General features: G+C 50.9%; 2 protein-coding genes across 5 annotated transcripts; both read left to right on the top strand.

Annotated features, from left to right (window-relative positions):
• The first annotated feature begins 972 nt into the window (after positions 1–972).
• On the top strand, positions 973–2662 carry Apoa5 (apolipoprotein A5). 2 transcript variants are annotated; one of them, XM_042682977.1, is made up of 3 exons: positions 973–1026; positions 1129–1234; positions 1711–2662. In XM_042682977.1, the coding sequence occupies exons 1-3, from the start codon at positions 987–989 to the stop codon at positions 2660–2662; spliced, it is 1098 nt and encodes a 365-aa protein (XP_042538911.1). In that variant the 5' UTR covers positions 973–986. The 2 variants fall into 2 exon arrangements, with proteins under 2 accessions (XP_042538911.1, XP_042538910.1); XM_042682976.1 differs by having other exon boundaries at positions 1129–1240.
• A 2233-nt stretch (positions 2663–4895) lies between these two features.
• Zpr1 (ZPR1 zinc finger) lies at positions 4896–14488 on the top strand. 3 transcript variants are annotated; one of them, XM_042682900.1, is made up of 14 exons: positions 4896–5086; positions 5199–5367; positions 6124–6214; positions 6884–6954; positions 7484–7570; positions 7983–8105; positions 8430–8477; positions 8662–8728; positions 9097–9167; positions 10041–10130; positions 10626–10736; positions 12609–12695; positions 12783–12848; positions 13850–14488. In XM_042682900.1, exons 1-14 carry the CDS (start codon positions 4923–4925, stop codon positions 13982–13984), a joined length of 1380 nt encoding a protein of 459 aa, XP_042538834.1. In that variant the 5' UTR covers positions 4896–4922; the 3' UTR covers positions 13985–14488. The 3 variants fall into 3 exon arrangements, with proteins under 3 accessions (XP_042538834.1, XP_042538833.1, XP_042538835.1); XM_042682899.1 differs by having other exon boundaries at positions 4896–5093; positions 5206–5367; XM_042682901.1 differs by lacking the exon at positions 10041–10130 and having other exon boundaries at positions 4896–5093; positions 5206–5367.
• The last annotated feature ends 1124 nt before the right edge of the window (positions 14489–15612 follow it).

Raw genomic sequence — 15612 nt, 5'->3', positions numbered from 1 at the left:
GTTCCTCTAACTGGTCGGGCACAGTTGAGTAAGAGCGGGGCCTTCCACAGACAAACAGGCTGCGTGTATTGATGGGATGGCTCATGGGCTGCAGGGGGGTTACAGGTCCTGGGATTTAGGAGAACTGAGTGAGGGAAACCCCACTCCTACTGAGAAGTGCTTGTGCAGGCCCTGGTACTAGGGAATGTATTAACCCTCTGAGTGCCAAGCAAAGGGCAGGAGGTAGGAGCTGGGAGGTAGCTGGGGTCATCTTCGTTGAACTTCCACGTGTTATTTGCTCAGAGCAACTGTTATCAGAGGCCCAGGCGCCTCCATATAAAGCAGAATGTCTGCTCCTGGTGCCCAGAACTGAGCAGGTGAGCAGCAGGGGTGAAGGAAGGTGGTGGTCTTAGTTGGAAGGAAGGGAGTGGCAGAGAACTTTCTGGAGATAGCTTGGTGGCAACTAAGGCATTTTGGCAGAGCTGCTTCCCCCTCCCCACCTCTGTGTAAGCCTCAGTTTTCCTAGCTATGAAATGGGAGGCAAGAAGACGAGAGAGAGAGAGAGAGAGAGAGAGAGAGAGAGAAAGAGAGACAGACAGACAGACAGACAGCACCAGGGAACAGGGAGGATGATGGCAGAGCAACCTTTGTAAGGCATACCCTTCTTGGGGACTGAGGTAAGAAAGGAACCCCTGACCCATGTGGAAGAAGACTCCAAGACTCCCAGACACTCCTAGGTGAGCACCAACCTCCTCTGGAGTCCCTATAAGCCAGGGAAGGGGGTAACAGGATTTGGGCCAGGCTACTACTAGAGTTCTTGAAGTAAGTCCCTTCCTTTTTTTTTTCTTCTTCTTAATGTGGTACTGGGGTTTGAACTCAGGGCCTTGTGCTTGCTAGGCAGGTGCTCTACCATGTGAGCCACACTCCCAGCCCAAGCCTTCCTTTGCTTCTTCACCTTGCCCAGGCTCCTATACAGTGTCCTTTTCAAGAGTGCATCCATATCCAGCATGGCTGCAGTCCTCACCTGGGCTCTGGCCCTCCTCTCAGGTGGGTCTGACTTCAATGTGAGGGTGGGGCGGAGGCTGGGGTGAGGGGTCTACCCCCCTGGGGGAGGAGGGATGCCCCTAGTCACCCCTTCTTTCTCGACAGTGTGTGCAGCCACTCAGTCACAGAAGGGCTTCTGGGACTACTTCAGGCAGAGCAGTGGGGACAAAGGCACGATGGAGCAGGTCCAGCAGCAGAAGCTGGCTCGGGAGTCTGTGTGAGTGGCCCTGGTTTGGGGAAGGAGCCAGCAGGAAGGCGAAGCGACACCCTGCCTTCCTCACCCCGTGGTCCTCAGCCTGACAGAGGAAGCACGCTGGGTTGTGCTTGCTCTGCTGGCATCTGCCACCCTGGGATCTTCTACACTTCCTGCCCCCGCTTCAGTTGTTGGCCCCATACCAAGGCATTCCATCAGATCAGTGGAGGAGTCCCAGAATGGCAGGATGGTGTGATACTCTTACTCATGTGTGCACTGACTTCTTTGCATCAAGTTTTAGGTCTGGATTTGCTTGCATGTGTAATGTGTCTGTGATTCCTGTGTGGTTGGTTGGGGGTGAGGACTAGACACCCCGGCTCTGGAGCTTTCTCCCTACATCTTTAGTTTCCCCAGAGGATCAGGGCATGATGGTTCTGGGGTAGAGATGATCTAGGCTAGTGGACTGATGGCCTGCTTGTCCATCCCTTTTCCAGGAGCTTGAAAGATAGCCTCAAGCAAGACCTCAGCAATATGAACCAACTCCTGGAAAAACTGGGCTCCTTGAGTGGACAGGGGAAGGAGCCAGCCAGTCTGGAACAGGATTCAGCGGGCATACGCCAGCAGCTGCAGGAGGAGCTGGAGAAGATGAGGGTGCACCTGGAGCCCTACATGGCTGAGAAGCACAAGCTGGTGGGCTGGAATTTGGAGAGCTTTCGGAGGCAGCTGAAGCCCTACACGGAGCAGCTGATGCAGCAGGTGGGCCTGCGAGTACAAGAGCTGCAGGAGCAGCTGCGTGTGGTGGGAGAAGACACGAAGGCCCAGCTGCTGGGGGGTGTGGACGAGGCCCTAGGCGTGCTGCAGGGTATGCAGAGACGCGTGCTGCACCACACGGGCCGCGTCAAAGAGCTCTTCCACCCTTACGCAGAGCGCCTGGTGACTGGCATCGGCCACCATGTGCAGGAGCTGCACCGCAGCGTGGCCCCCCACGCTGCAGCCAGCCCTGCGCGGCTCAGCCGCTGCGTGCAGATGCTCTCGCACAAACTCACCCTCCAGGCCCAAGCGCTGCACTCAAGTATCCAGCAGAACCTGGACCAGCTGCGCAAAGAGCTCAGTGCCTTTGTCCAGGCCAGTGCAGACGGGGCTGAGGAGGGGACTGGTCCTGACCCCCAGCTGCTCTCCGAGGAGGTGCACCAGAGACTCCAGGCTTTCCGCCAGGATACCTACCTACAGATCGCTGCATTCACCCGTGCCATCGATCAGGAGACAGAAGAGGTCCAGCAGCAGCTGGCACCACCCCCGCCAGGCCACAGGGCCTTCGGCGCAGAGTTCAGACAGGCCGACAGTGGCAAGGCCCTGAGCAAGCTTCAGACCCGTCTGGATGACCTGTGGGAAGATATCACCTACAGCCTTCATGACCGGGGCCATAGCCAGCTGGGGGAGCCCTGAGAGTCTGCCGTGTTCAGGCTCATTCCCTAAGTCTTTGGCTGGGAAGCCCTGGGCCTGAGCTTCTAGCATGGCTTGTGGTAGGTGGAGGGTCCTAGCCTGGACAAATGAGGCTGCCAGAGGGGCTGCTTGCTGTTACTACCGATCCAGCCTCCTCCATTCCCCCATCTGGATGCATTACACTCACCAGGCCTTGCAAACCCAGCTTTGGTGCTCATTTGGGAATCCTCAGGCGTGTGACCTTTCAGGGGTGGAGGGAGTGAGGAGGAGATGGGGAGATGGCCTGGGAGCCCATGTGCCATGGTGCTAGAAGCCGGTGCCACTACAGCTCCGAAGTTCACCCCTGTCACTTCTAGCCTGGGGATGGCTGCAGCTGGCCCACAGGGAGGTGCTCTTGTCTACCCAAGGGGTTCTGACAACCTTCATGGGGGAGCAGGGGACAGTTGGAGGAAAATGTAATGGTGAGAGCATGGGAAGGCGTGGGTAGGCCCTAGCTGGCCGTGATCCTGGTGGGTGAGTGGTGAAGCAGTAGTAGGATAGGGCAGAGTCCTTATTTTACTCCATCCCTGAATGAGGGACTGAGCTCCCCAAACGGTGGGGTCTTCTTCTTCTTCTTCTTTTTTTTTTGGGTCCGGTCGTGGGGCCTGAACTCTGGGCCTGGGGGTCCCTCAGCTCTTCAGCTCAAGGATAGCGCTCTACCACTTGAGCCACAGCATCACTTCTGGCTTTTTCTATTTATGTGGTGCTGAGGAATCGAATCCAGGGCCTCATGCATGCAAGGCAAGCACTATACCACTAAGCCACCTTCCCAGCTGTGGCGGGGGGGTCTTCTTAAACCTTCTGGGGAGGGAGGGCATACTGTGTGCCCTCCGTATCTTCAGCCTTTCCTTCCTGACTCCCAGGCTGAAGTCTAGACTTCCAGCTCAAATGAAATAGATGCTTGTGATGGAAGCTCATTTGCCTGGTGTGACTCATTTGGATCCTGTCGAAGAGTGGTTGTCTAGCCACTGTCCCAAAGCACCCATCACTCACTCTAATCTCTTACTTCCCCGTCTCATTGACGCCCTTCCCATCCCAGTCTGCCTGAGGGCCGGCTCTGGCTGGGCTCTGTTTCGGGGCTGTCATACTTGATGTGACAGTGGTCTGTCACACCGGAGGGAGGGAACAGGTTTTGAGACCCTTCCTCTGCATCGGCATTGTCCAACAACCTGCTTGCCACCACTACGGAGTGCAGGACCCCTGACTTGCTAGCCCTGAGATTTCTAAAGATGACCTGCCCCCTTTGGATCCTGCTGTTTCAGATCCTGCTTTTTGTGACTAATTATCTTTTTGGGGCCCCACAACTCTTAACTTCTCCCAATTTAAGAGGGAAATGGGAAACTGAGGGCTAGGGGGAAAGGTTAAATCACTCTTTTTGCACTGCCCTGCCCCGCCTCCTTTCCTTTCCTCCCAGCTCAGCTCCCGTCTGCTGGCACCTAGACCGACCCTTCCTACCACAAACCTGCGCTCCTCACGTCCACAGCCTCGTCATTCCTGACAGCCTGCATGTAGCCACTTTCAGCAACACACTTTCAGCTCAAACACACAGAGAGGAAGTTCATCCACCCCCAAAAGTGTTTTGATTGTTAGGAAACAGGGTGAGGTGAGTCAGCTGGGTTCGGATGTGGTAGGGATGAGGGGGTGGGAGTAAAAACAAGAGCTGTGCATTTGAGGCTGGACTATGAGATGGTGCTTATGAGGGCAGAAACAGGGATCTGAAGGGAGAGACAGACAGACAGACAGAAGGAAGGGGGTGGGGGGGGGGGGCGGAGAGGCTGGATACTGAGGGAAGGGAGGAAGCTGAGGGCAGGACCTAGAGTCAAAAGAGGAGGACCTAGACCCGGGGCAGTGTCAGGCTCAACCCTGGGCCCAGGCAAGGCTAATTCAGACTGCACCTTGTTCGGGACAATCCAGTCCCCTCAAGGCTCTGGAGGACAGACTGCGGGCGAGCGGGCTCCTGGGCACACCAGACGGCCTAGGGTCTGCCAGCGGGAGAAGCGCCGGCGGGGCGGAGCTCCATCTGTCCGGCTGTAGTCAGTTCCACCTCCTAATTCCGAGCGCCGGCAGCTCTCAGACGCAGCTCTGCCAGGGTCTGAGTCAGCGGGCTCTTTAAGAAGGGGCGGGGACAGTGGCTGGCGGAAGTGGGCCCGTCAGGGCGGCGGAAGAGGTCGGGCCCGAGAGCCAGCGGAAGCCGGAAGCGGAGGTGGGAGCGGCGCGTGGGGCCATGGCGGCCGGCGGGGCGGTGGAGCCGGGCCCCCCGGGGCCTGCTGCCGTGTCTTCTCCTGCCCCGGCCGGGCCGTCGACCGCTGGGCACCTGTTCCGGCCCCTCAGCGCCGAGGATGAGGAGCAGCAGCCCACCGAGATCGAGTCGCTGTGCATGAACTGTTACCGCAACGTGAGGCCGGGCGGCCGCCGGGCGGCGGGGCGGGAGCGGGGTCGCCGGGCCGCCGCGGAGCCGAGGCGGGCCGGCGGGGCGGAGGACGGCGGCTCACTGACTGCTCCCCCAGGGCACGACGCGCCTCCTGCTCACCAAGATCCCCTTCTTCAGAGAAATCATCGTGAGCTCCTTTTCCTGCGAGCACTGTGGCTGGAGCAACACGGAGATCCAGTCGGCGGGCCGGATCCAGGACCAGGGAGTGTGCTACACCTTGACCGTTAGGGGCCAGGAGGTGAGAGGGTCCCCGGAGAAGGTCCCGGCTCTGATCCGAGCGGGGGTGGGGGGGGGGGAAGCAAGGAGAGGGAGAGAAGGAGGGAGAGAGGGAGGACTGGCCCAGGCCATCAGACCTCATTGTCCGAAAGCTAGCCTCGGAAATGGTATTGGCGTTTGTCAGGCGCTCAAGGGAGTCAGGATTTGTGAAAGTGTTTTGTGAATTTTGTTGAGTTTGAAGTCAGCAGGAGTTGTCGGGGGTTGTTAGGGAAAGATCAGGGGGAAGAAAGGAAGAGACATATCAACAGATCGGAACAGGCTTTAATTATTGCTGCGGCGGGACTCCAGGTAACACAGAACAGGGTCGGAGAAGCCAGCAGGGAAGTGAGTGGGTTTAAGGTTTTTATACATTCAAGGGTGAGATCTTCTTTGGAACGTGTTTGGCCTGTCCTATTTAGGCTTTTATAGAGGGGTATCCTTCTGACCCTGACGGTCCTGCACTGTCAGATAAAGTCAGGGGGGAAGTTTTCCTGAGAATGAAGAGGGTTCCCCAGGGGAGGGTGGGTCTAACATGGAGTTGTGAAAACAAAGCAGATTCCCATCAGAGGTCCTATATGTGCCCACCATTCGGGCAGGGTAGCTCAGCCATCTGTACTAGTGAATGGTTGGGACCTTCCTGAACAGGAGTGGGGTCTGACAGAGGGAGACCGTTGTGGTTACTTGGGGAGGAGAAGCTGTACTTCTGACTTCTGGATTCAGAGTTGTCCTTTTTGCCCAGGACATGAACAGAGAAGTGGTGAAGACAGACTCTGCCACTACCCGGATCCCTGAGCTGGATTTTGAAATTCCAGCTTTCAGCCAGAAGGGAGGTGAGTTTGAGATCTGGGTATTTGGGCTGTGTGGGGCGCGTGCGCTGCGTGCGTGCGTGCGTGCGTGCGTGCGTGCGTGCGTGCATGTGTGTGTGTAAAATTGAGATCTTACTCATTTTCTTGCAGAAGTTCTCGTGCCAGGCTTAGTGGCTTTCCTATGGTTTTTGGCCATGAAATCATGGTGATTTTTTTTTTATTCTTTCTTTCTCTGAGTAGGGCTTGAACTCAGGGCCTCTCTCATTTTCACTTTTTTCCTCAGGGCTGTTCAACGCTACCACTTGAGCCACACCTCTAATTCCAGTTTTTTGTTGGAGTTTTTTGGATTTTTTGGTCTTGGCTAGCTGACCCTTAGATCCCAGCCTCTTGAGTAGTTAGGATTGATTATAGGCTACCAGCCATCAGTCACCTGGCTATCATTGTAATTTTTATTGGCTGAACATCAATGCAGAGTTTAGGCAAAATAGCTTGCATAGAGTTTAATGGTAAGGTCATGATGTGCTTATTTTAGAATTTTCCCTTCAGTTGTCAGATGAATGGAACCTAATGCTTGACCTCTTCCTTTTATAGATGAGAACATCAAAGCCCAGAGAGAACATTTGTCTTACCCAGGATTATATAGGCTCTTGATAGAAGAGCTAAAACTCATTTCTCTCACTTTTTTTTCACAAGCTCTGACCACTGTGGAAGGATTGATCAGCCGTGCTATCTCTGGCCTGGAACAGGACCAGCCCACACGAAAAGTAAGCTGGGCATGTCTACTTACAGTGGCTTAAGGAATCATTGCTTCTATGTGTCTGAGTTGGGGCACTTTTTGGAAAAGCCTGTGGTGTTGCTTTGGCTTCCTTTCTGAATCCCTCCCTCAGTGTATATTCAAGCCTCGTCTCAGCCAATGTAACATTATTTCTGATCTTGGGTTGCCTTTGCTTCCTGGGCATTTACATTGAACCATATATTTATTATATGAGTGATAGAGATGCATTTTAGTTATCTATCTCCCTGGCTGGCTAGGGAACCCCGTCAGAAGGTTTTGATTTACTTACTGTTATATCCCTATTCTGGCATGAATGCCTGGGCAAAGTGGTGGAATGAGAAATGAGGCTCCCTGGTACTGCCTATAAACTTCAGATTCATCACATCTCATGGTAAAGTCTGAGTCACACTGTTCCCATTCACACTAAGATCGGTGTGGACTTCCTGGTGGAATGAACATGAGATGAACATGAGGTTGGGGCATGAGGTATATCACAGGGCTGTCTCTGTTCGTGACAGGCAAATGAAGATGCCATAGCTGAAAGAATTGACGAGTTTATTGTCAAATTGAAGGAGCTAAAGCAAGTGGCTTCACCTTTCACTCTGGTAAGTACCGAGGGACTGTAGTTGCCTTCAATTCAAGAGAGATTGGGAGAGATCATTAAGACTATCTGGGGCCGGGCGCCGGTGGCTCACGCCTGTCATCCTAGCTACTCAGGAGGAGGCTGAGATCTGAGGATCGTGGTTCAAAGCCAGCTTGGGCAGGAAAAGTCAGTGAGACTCTTACCTCCAATAAGCCACTCAGAAAACCAGAAGTGATGCTGTGGCTCAAGTAGTAGAGCCTTGAGCTGAGGAGTTGAGGGCAGTGCCCAGGCCAAGGGTTCAAACCCTTTGACTGACCACCCCCCCCCCAAAAAAAAAAAAAAAAGACTATCTGGGAGTTTTCCACTGTGTGCTCATAGTAGGTAGTGGAATGTATATGATTAAAAAAAAAAATCACTCTTCACTCATCTGTCAGATCATTGATGATCCATCAGGGAACAGCTTTGTAGAAAACCCACATGCTCCCAGGAAAGATGATGATTTGGTGGTCACGCACTACAGCCGGACACTTCAACAGGCAGAGATGCTGGGGCTCCAAGTAAGTGACTCTTGAGCCAGGAGAATGCTCTGGAAACATCTTGTACTGGGGATTGCTTAGAATCAGTGGGAACTTGTTTTCTTGCTGCTTCCTCCTGAGAATCCTGTTTTGTTCATTTCTTCCTCTCATTTAGTTCAGGACTTAGCGTGACTTTCCAGGAAGGATGGTGGTGGCTGTAACTCTGCCTTCAGCCCTGGTCTTCCCTTGGCTGAGGTTTTACTGTCTGTCTAACCCATGAGTGAAGGAAGGCATTTTCTCTTGCTCCAGAGCAGGAGAAGGGAGAGCTGAGTCTACCTGCTTTGATTTGTACCTCTGCTCTTATAGGCAGAAGCACCAGAAGAGAAGCCTGAAGAGGAAGACCTCCGAAATGAAGTAAGTCACTATGTCTCCTGTTAAGGAAGGAACAGAGGTGTTGGCTGTGAGGCTGTTGCTGTTCAGGGTCTGTCTCTAGCCAGCACCACCTCCGTAGGGTACCACTATCATTCCAACTGTGACTGTTGGAATGCGACTATCCTGCTTAAGAAGGCTTATCTAGTGTCCTCGTATTGTGTCCTAGGTGCTCCAGTTCAATACAAACTGCCCAGAATGCAATGCTCCAGCTCAGACCAATATGAAATTAGTGCGTATCTTTTGTCATCGAGGCAGACATGGAGATTAAACTAGGCTTGGAAGATCCCTTCAAGGAAGTGTGTGCTTTATCTATAGTGATGAGGAGGATGTTGCCTTTGATTACACCATGTACCTTGACTGTTGGGTTCAAAGGAAAAAACGAGGCCAGGATCTGGAGGCATCTCTCTGTGGCCTGAAGCATCTTTTCCTTCACATGGTCACCATGAGGGAGTGTGTCCTCTCTTGGAGGACTTGAGCCTGCCTTGTAATATGCTTCTGGAAATCTTGGGACCAGCATATGTTTGTGTGGAGTTTGGCTTTGCTTTTTCCTCGCGGGTGGTCTTGCTCTCTTGAAAGTCAATTTCTTTGACTCAGTCTTCAGAAATCCCCCACTTTAAGGAGGTTATCATCATGGCCACTAACTGCGAGAACTGCGGGCATCGGACCAATGAGGTGAGTGGGCTCCATTACTGGGGAGGAAGACTGGCTTTGGGATAACCTCAGCACCCTCATTCCTAAGAGATGTGAATGCTCCAGGGTGGGGTGGAGAATACTGCAGGTTGGGTCTTGACTTAGGCTTAGTGTAGAGTGTCCTTGAGGGACCTGGGAATTAGTCTAGAGAAGGAAGGCTAGGGAGGCCATAGGTTGGCTGTAAGGGAGACAGCCCTGACCTACTTTTCAGGGAGGCAGATTGGACTTAGGCATTGAACCCAAGGCTTTATGCCTGTTACCACTGAACTACATTCCCAGTCCCTGATTAAATTCCTAAACCAGTATATAATGAAGGGGTCTGTACATCAGATGCATTGGGCAGAAGGACTGAAGTGAATCATAAAAGTCTCTTTTAATCCCCAAGTCATCTTTTTTTTTGGTCCGGTCGTGGGGCCTGAACTCTGGGTCTGGGAGCTGCCCCTCAGCTCTTCAGCTCAAGGCTAGTGCTCTACCACTTGAGCCACTTCTGGCTTTTTTCTTCTTGCTTATGTGGTGCTGAGGAATCGAACCCAGGGCCTCAGGCATGCAAGGCAAGTGCTCTACCACTGAGCCACCTTCCCAGCCCCCCAAGTCATCTTTTTGAATTGGTCAGGCCCAGGGTTTCTTGGCAGTTTGGGTTAAGCTTTAGCATGCTGCTAGGGTTAGCACTTTGCTCTTACCACTGTTGGTGTTTGTGGTTGGGTCCCAGCTGCTGCTATTGGTTTGAAAGGCTCTGTCAGTGGTAGCTATTGGTTGGCCAGCTTGCAGTTCCAAGCCTACAGAAGTCTGAGGTCTCCTTGGCACAGGTGAGGCTTGAGGTCTCTCTGCTGCTGCTCCTGACTGCTGTCTCTGCAGGTGAAGTCTGGTGGGGCAGTGGAGCCCCTGGGCACCAGGATCACCCTCCGTATCACAGATCCCTCAGACATGACAAGAGACCTCCTTAAGGTAGTGCGCTGCCAGGAGAATGGCTGTCTTCTGAGGGAAGTGACATTTTAAAGATAAGATTCGGGGACGTGATTTGTGTCCTTAGTTGGAGGTTTGAGTGGGATTACAGATTCAGAAGGTGAGCCCCAAGTTCTTTCTGAACAACGCTGTCCAGTGTCTATACCGCTCCTCTTCTCTGACCTCTCAGGGCAGGACACCTGACAGTGTGGGACTCAGCTCGTCTTATGTTGGTTTCATTTTGTTGGGCAGTAGAGGCTCTAGCTTTAACTGGGAATTCAAGAGAAAACTGGGATTTTGAGTTTGTCCTCAAGTTTTCACTAGTGGTGTTAATTTGGTAGGAGGCCTCTGGTTGGCTTTCTTTGCATCTGACTTAAATTTGTTTAGTTTTTGCCCTCTGGGGATTGAACTCAGACTTCTTGAGTGCTAGATTGATGTTCTTCTATTGAATTCTGCCCCATCTCCTGATTAAAGTCTTAATTTGACTTTGTCTTATAGTCTGAGACATGTAGTGTGGAAATCCCGGAGCTGGAATTTGAACTAGGAATGGCAGTTCTTGGGGGCAAGTTTACCACTTTGGAGGGACTCCTGAAAGACATCCGGGAACTGGTGAGTACCAGAGTTCATGGATAGCTACTTGTCACAAAAAAGGGGCTGGAGCCAGACGCTGGTGGCTCACGCCTGTAATCCTAGCTACTCAGGAGGCTGAGATCTGAGGATCAGGGTTCAAAGCCAGCCCGGGCAAGAAAGTCTGAGAAACCACTCGAAAACCGGAAGTGGCGCTGTAGCTCAAGTGTAGAGCGCTAGCCTTGAGCTGAAGAGCTGAGGGAGAGCACCCAAGCCTAGAGTTCAAGCCCCACAACCGACAGAAAAAAGGGGGGGGGGGCTGGAAAAACCTCAAGCTTCCTAGTTCTGTTACACATGGTGGTACACTACTGAAATCTCAGCCCTAGGAGGCAAAGGCAAGCGGGGGTTATAAATTCCAGGATGGTTTGGGTTACCTGGTGAGACCTAGTTTCAAAAACTCCCTACCCCCAAGAAAAATAATGTTGATGCTTGTAACTGGGAGAGTCTTTGCCTTAGAAAGCTGATTTGAGAGATGTACCATCTTATATTATGAAGAGATGTTTATGGGAGATTTTGAATGGAAATTTATAAGACCATCTTTGGGTCAGTGTAGGTACTTAGTGATCTTTGATGTGGTGAGGGTCTTTTAATATGTTAAACGTTTTAAAGTGGGCTGGGAAGGTGGCTCAGTGGTAGAGCACTTGCCTTGCATACATGAGGCCCTGGGTTCGATTCCTCAGCACCACATAAGCAGAAAAAAATAAAAGGCATGAAGCGGCGCTGTGGCTCAAGTGGTAGAGTGCTCAGCGCCCAGGCCCAGAGTTCAGGCCCCACGACCGGACCCCCCAAAAAAAAAGAAAAGACGTTTTAATGTACATGTTTTAGTTGACTTCACCCATATATTTGGCAGTTTTATCCAACTACAGATTGAAAATACCTGAAGGCTGGTGCAGTGGTGTGTCCCTGTCATTGCTAGCAATGTGGGGAAGCATATGTAGGAAGACCTTGAATGTAAATAAGACTTTACCTTGAATATAACCAGTGGAAAAATGGCTGGAGGCATGGCTCAGGTGCCTGTCTAGCAAAAATGAGGCCCTGAAGCTGGGTGCCGGTGCTCATGCCTGTAATCCTAGTTACTTAGGAAGCTGAGATCTGAGGATCGCAGTTTAAAGCCAGGCCAGCCTGGGGAGGAAAGTCTGTGAGACTGTTATCTCCAATAAACCACCAGAAAACCAGAAGTGGCTGTGTGGTTCAAGAGTTCAAGCCCCACAAGCAACAAGAAAAAAATATGAGGCCTTGAGGTTCAGCCCCCCCAGTATCACCTTCCCCCAGAAAAAAGAAAATACGAGGGGTAGGGTTGGGTGTATAGGGGGAATTGTGTCTGTACTGAACAAGTACAGGCTTTTTTTCTTCTATCGTTTTCCATGATTGATATAACAGGACAACTGTTTATATAGCATTTACATTAGGTACCATAAGTAATCAAGAGGTGCTTTTAAAGGATCCACGAGGATATGGTGTCTATTAGGAGTCCTGGAGCTAGCCCCTTGTTTGTGTTTTAAGACAGGGTTTCATACTGTAGCTCACACTGGTCTGGAACTCCAATTCAGGAGTTTGTTGCTTCTGCCTCCTAAGTGCTAGCATTATAGGTGTGCATCACCACTCGCAGCTTACCTTTCTTCAAATTATTAGAAGACTTTAGTAGATTTGGTTTCACATTGCCAGCTTTGCCTTCTTGGCATACTGATTGATTCTCCAGGCTCCCAGCAGTAGCTTCCTGCAGTAGCAGGACTGTATAGGATAACTAGACGAGGCTTCTCTGATTGGACACCCACTGCCACTCCCCAGCTGGTTATAGTCAGGCCTTATTATAAACATAAGTATTCTGGCAATTTAGATTATCTTTTATTACAGGTGACCAAGAACCCTTTCACCCTGGGTGACAGTTGCAATCCTGGTCAGTCGGATAAACTACAGGAGTTTAGCCAGAAGCTGGACCAGGTGAGAAGGATGCTGGTCAGTTGGTACTTGTGAGCCTTATGCCTGGCAGTGATGTAAAATGTATTTACTGTGCCCTTTTCTCTGCAGATCATCCAGGGTAAGGTGAAGGCCCACTTTATTATGAATGATCCAGCAGGAAACAGTTACTTGCAGGTACAACAGACCTTCCTGGATGCTTCCTGTAAATGTGTTTTCTCATCTTCCTTGAGTTGTATCACATTTCCAGAAACAGAAAGACTTGATTCTAAATGGATTGCCCTTTCCTAGGGATCCTGTGGCAAGAATTAGAAGAGAAGGGCAAAGGGGGAAGATGGGAGGAATTTTAAAGATGTGTAAAGAAAGAAAAACAGGATACTTCCAGGCTCCTTTCTCCTTTAGTCTGCCTTTGACCCCAGTTTCATTCTGCATATCTGTGGATTGAGGAGAAATGGTGACCTGTCCAGAGGCCAAGACAGGAAAACAAGGAGGCTTTAAGCTGGGGGAGACAATCTGGAAGTTCTTTGTGATTCAGACTGTTACTGTACTTTTCCCTTCCACTTTCCTTCTACATCTGACTTGCTATCCTTTCCATAAGAGGTTCAAACATAAAATGATTAAGCATCTGGTGATGTAGCTCAGTATTAAAGAGTTTAACCTACTGTGCAAGGCCTTGAGTTTGAATCCTAGTACCACCAAAGGCGGGTAAAACAGAAGCTGGGCACCAGAGACTCATTCCTGTAATCCTAGCTACTCAGGAGGTTGAGATCTTAGGATTGTAGTTTGAAGCCAGTCCAGGCAGGAAAATTCATATCTCCTCCAATTAAGCACCAAAAAATCTGGAAGTGGAGCTGTGGTTCAAGTGGTAGAGCACTAGCCTTTAGCACAAAAGTTCAGGGATAGTGGCCAGGCCCTGAGTTCAAGCCCTAAAACCTGCACAAAAAAAAAAAAGTTAAAAAAAAAAAGGGGAAACCTGCCTGGGGTTGAGTGTCCCACTCCTGGCCCACCTGGGTTTGGTTGCAGTCCACTAGTTCAGCCTGGCTATGGGGGGTTGGAGGCTCTTAGGAAGGCAATACTCACCAAGGTCTTAGGAAAGTGGAAAGACCGCCAGCAGCTGTCTTTGGGAGGGGCGAGTGGCAGAATGGCACAGGCAATGATGGTCTGCCTTGATCTTGCAGAACCTGTATGCACCTGAAGATGATCCAGAGATGAAGATGGAGCAGTACAAGCGCACCTTTGACCAGAATGAGGAGCTAGGGCTCAATGACATGAAGACAGAAGGCTATGAAGCTGACCAGGCCCCACAGCGGTAGCAGTGGCAGGCTCAGGGAACAGCCCCAGTGGGTACTGTTTATACTGATTGCAGGGCTGTTTGATACTGTTGGACTAAAGCTGGGTGTGTCCTCTCCCAGCACCCCCCTTGATGGGGAAGATGCCAAGATACTTAGGATGCCACAGATGGGGCATACTTCCTAATAGTTTGTGATGCAAATTTAAGCCTGCTTCCACTTGACCTTATTTTGGAAGTTTTGAACTGGCCTTGGAAGACACCCAGAAATGAGCCATGATCAATGTGATCATCACCATCACTCCACTCCCTCCACCCTGGTCAGCCTTTTTCCCTTTTCTGTCCTCTATCCAATGTCTGTCCTCTTAAGGTTGGACCTCTGAAGTTGGCAAAGGTGAAAGACACAGCTGCATTGTGGAGTTATTTTTTGGCATGTGTAAAGTACTGGCTTTCAACAGAAAGGTCTTCTGGGTGTGTGTGGGGTTGGTACAGATGAGGAAGTTATTAAGATGATGACTTTCGAACAACACTGGCCTCTGTATTTGTTGTCTTTTTGGATATCATGTTGGAATTCAGCCTCTCAAGTTCGAGTTTAATTCCCCCAGTGCCACCCCAAAATACACCTAACCTTCTAAATTGGATTAGTTGTAAAACAGTTTTCTCCAGCGTGACCATGGTCACTGGAGAGAGCTGGTTTTCTGCTCATTCCTTCACCACATGCTTGCTTGCCCACTTAAGTAGGGCACACTGGTTGGTGATCATCTGGCCTTTATATTTGCTTTTGTAGAAACACCATAAACATCTTACAAGTATATTTTTTTGTGAGGGTACCGGGGCTTGAACCCTCTTAGCTTTTTCTGTTCAAGTCTTGGCACTGTAGCATTTAAACCACAGCTCCATCTCTGGCTTTTTGGTGGCTAACAAGTTTTAGGAACTTTACTGCCCAGGCTGGCTTTGAACAACTGCCCTTGATCTCAAAACTCCTGAGTATCGAGGATTACAAGTGTGAGTGCCTGTCTTGTGCTTATACTTTTAAGTGTGAGTGCCTCTCTTGTGCTTATACTTTAAGTCCTTTCTGGGAGAAAGTAGCTCTAAAGTTTTACCCACTTTACAGATAAGGAAACAACCTTAGAATTGTTAGTTAATACCCAGAATGAAAAACGTCCATATGGCAGGCTTCAAACCTAGGCCAATCGAGCCCTGAAATCTGAGCTCTGACTTCTGAGTTCAAGTCAGTGTTGCCGTATTTATTAGATGCAAGTGGTGGGAGAAGTCAGCCCTGGACACACGATACACACTTGCTAATCCTAGCATTGCCCTGCATGTGAAGGTTGAGACATGAGTTCGAGTCTCACCAGCTGACTGCCGAGCACTGAGAAATGCCTATTCCAATAAAAGTAAAATGTACTGTGAACTCTATGTCAGACACGGTTCTAGTCGCCTACCGGGGCGATATTATCTCAGTCCTCCCAAACACAGGTCTTTGTACCACTGTGACTCCCGTGGTCGGTTAAACTACCCGGGTTTGCACAGCTAGGAAGCTATGGACGGGTATTCAAACAGGTGCACTGCAGACCTGGCGCCGTCGGTCCTCTACCCTGGCTCCCAAGTCGCGGAAGCGGGATCAAGTGTGGGTCGGCGCCTCCGGCCCCG

Source organism: Dipodomys spectabilis, unplaced genomic scaffold (genome assembly GCF_019054845.1).
Source record: "Dipodomys spectabilis isolate Male_0828 unplaced genomic scaffold, ASM1905484v1 ptg000076l, whole genome shotgun sequence".
NCBI lineage: Eukaryota > Metazoa > Chordata > Mammalia > Rodentia > Heteromyidae > Dipodomys > Dipodomys spectabilis.
This window is presented reverse-complemented; position numbering and strand designations above follow the sequence as displayed.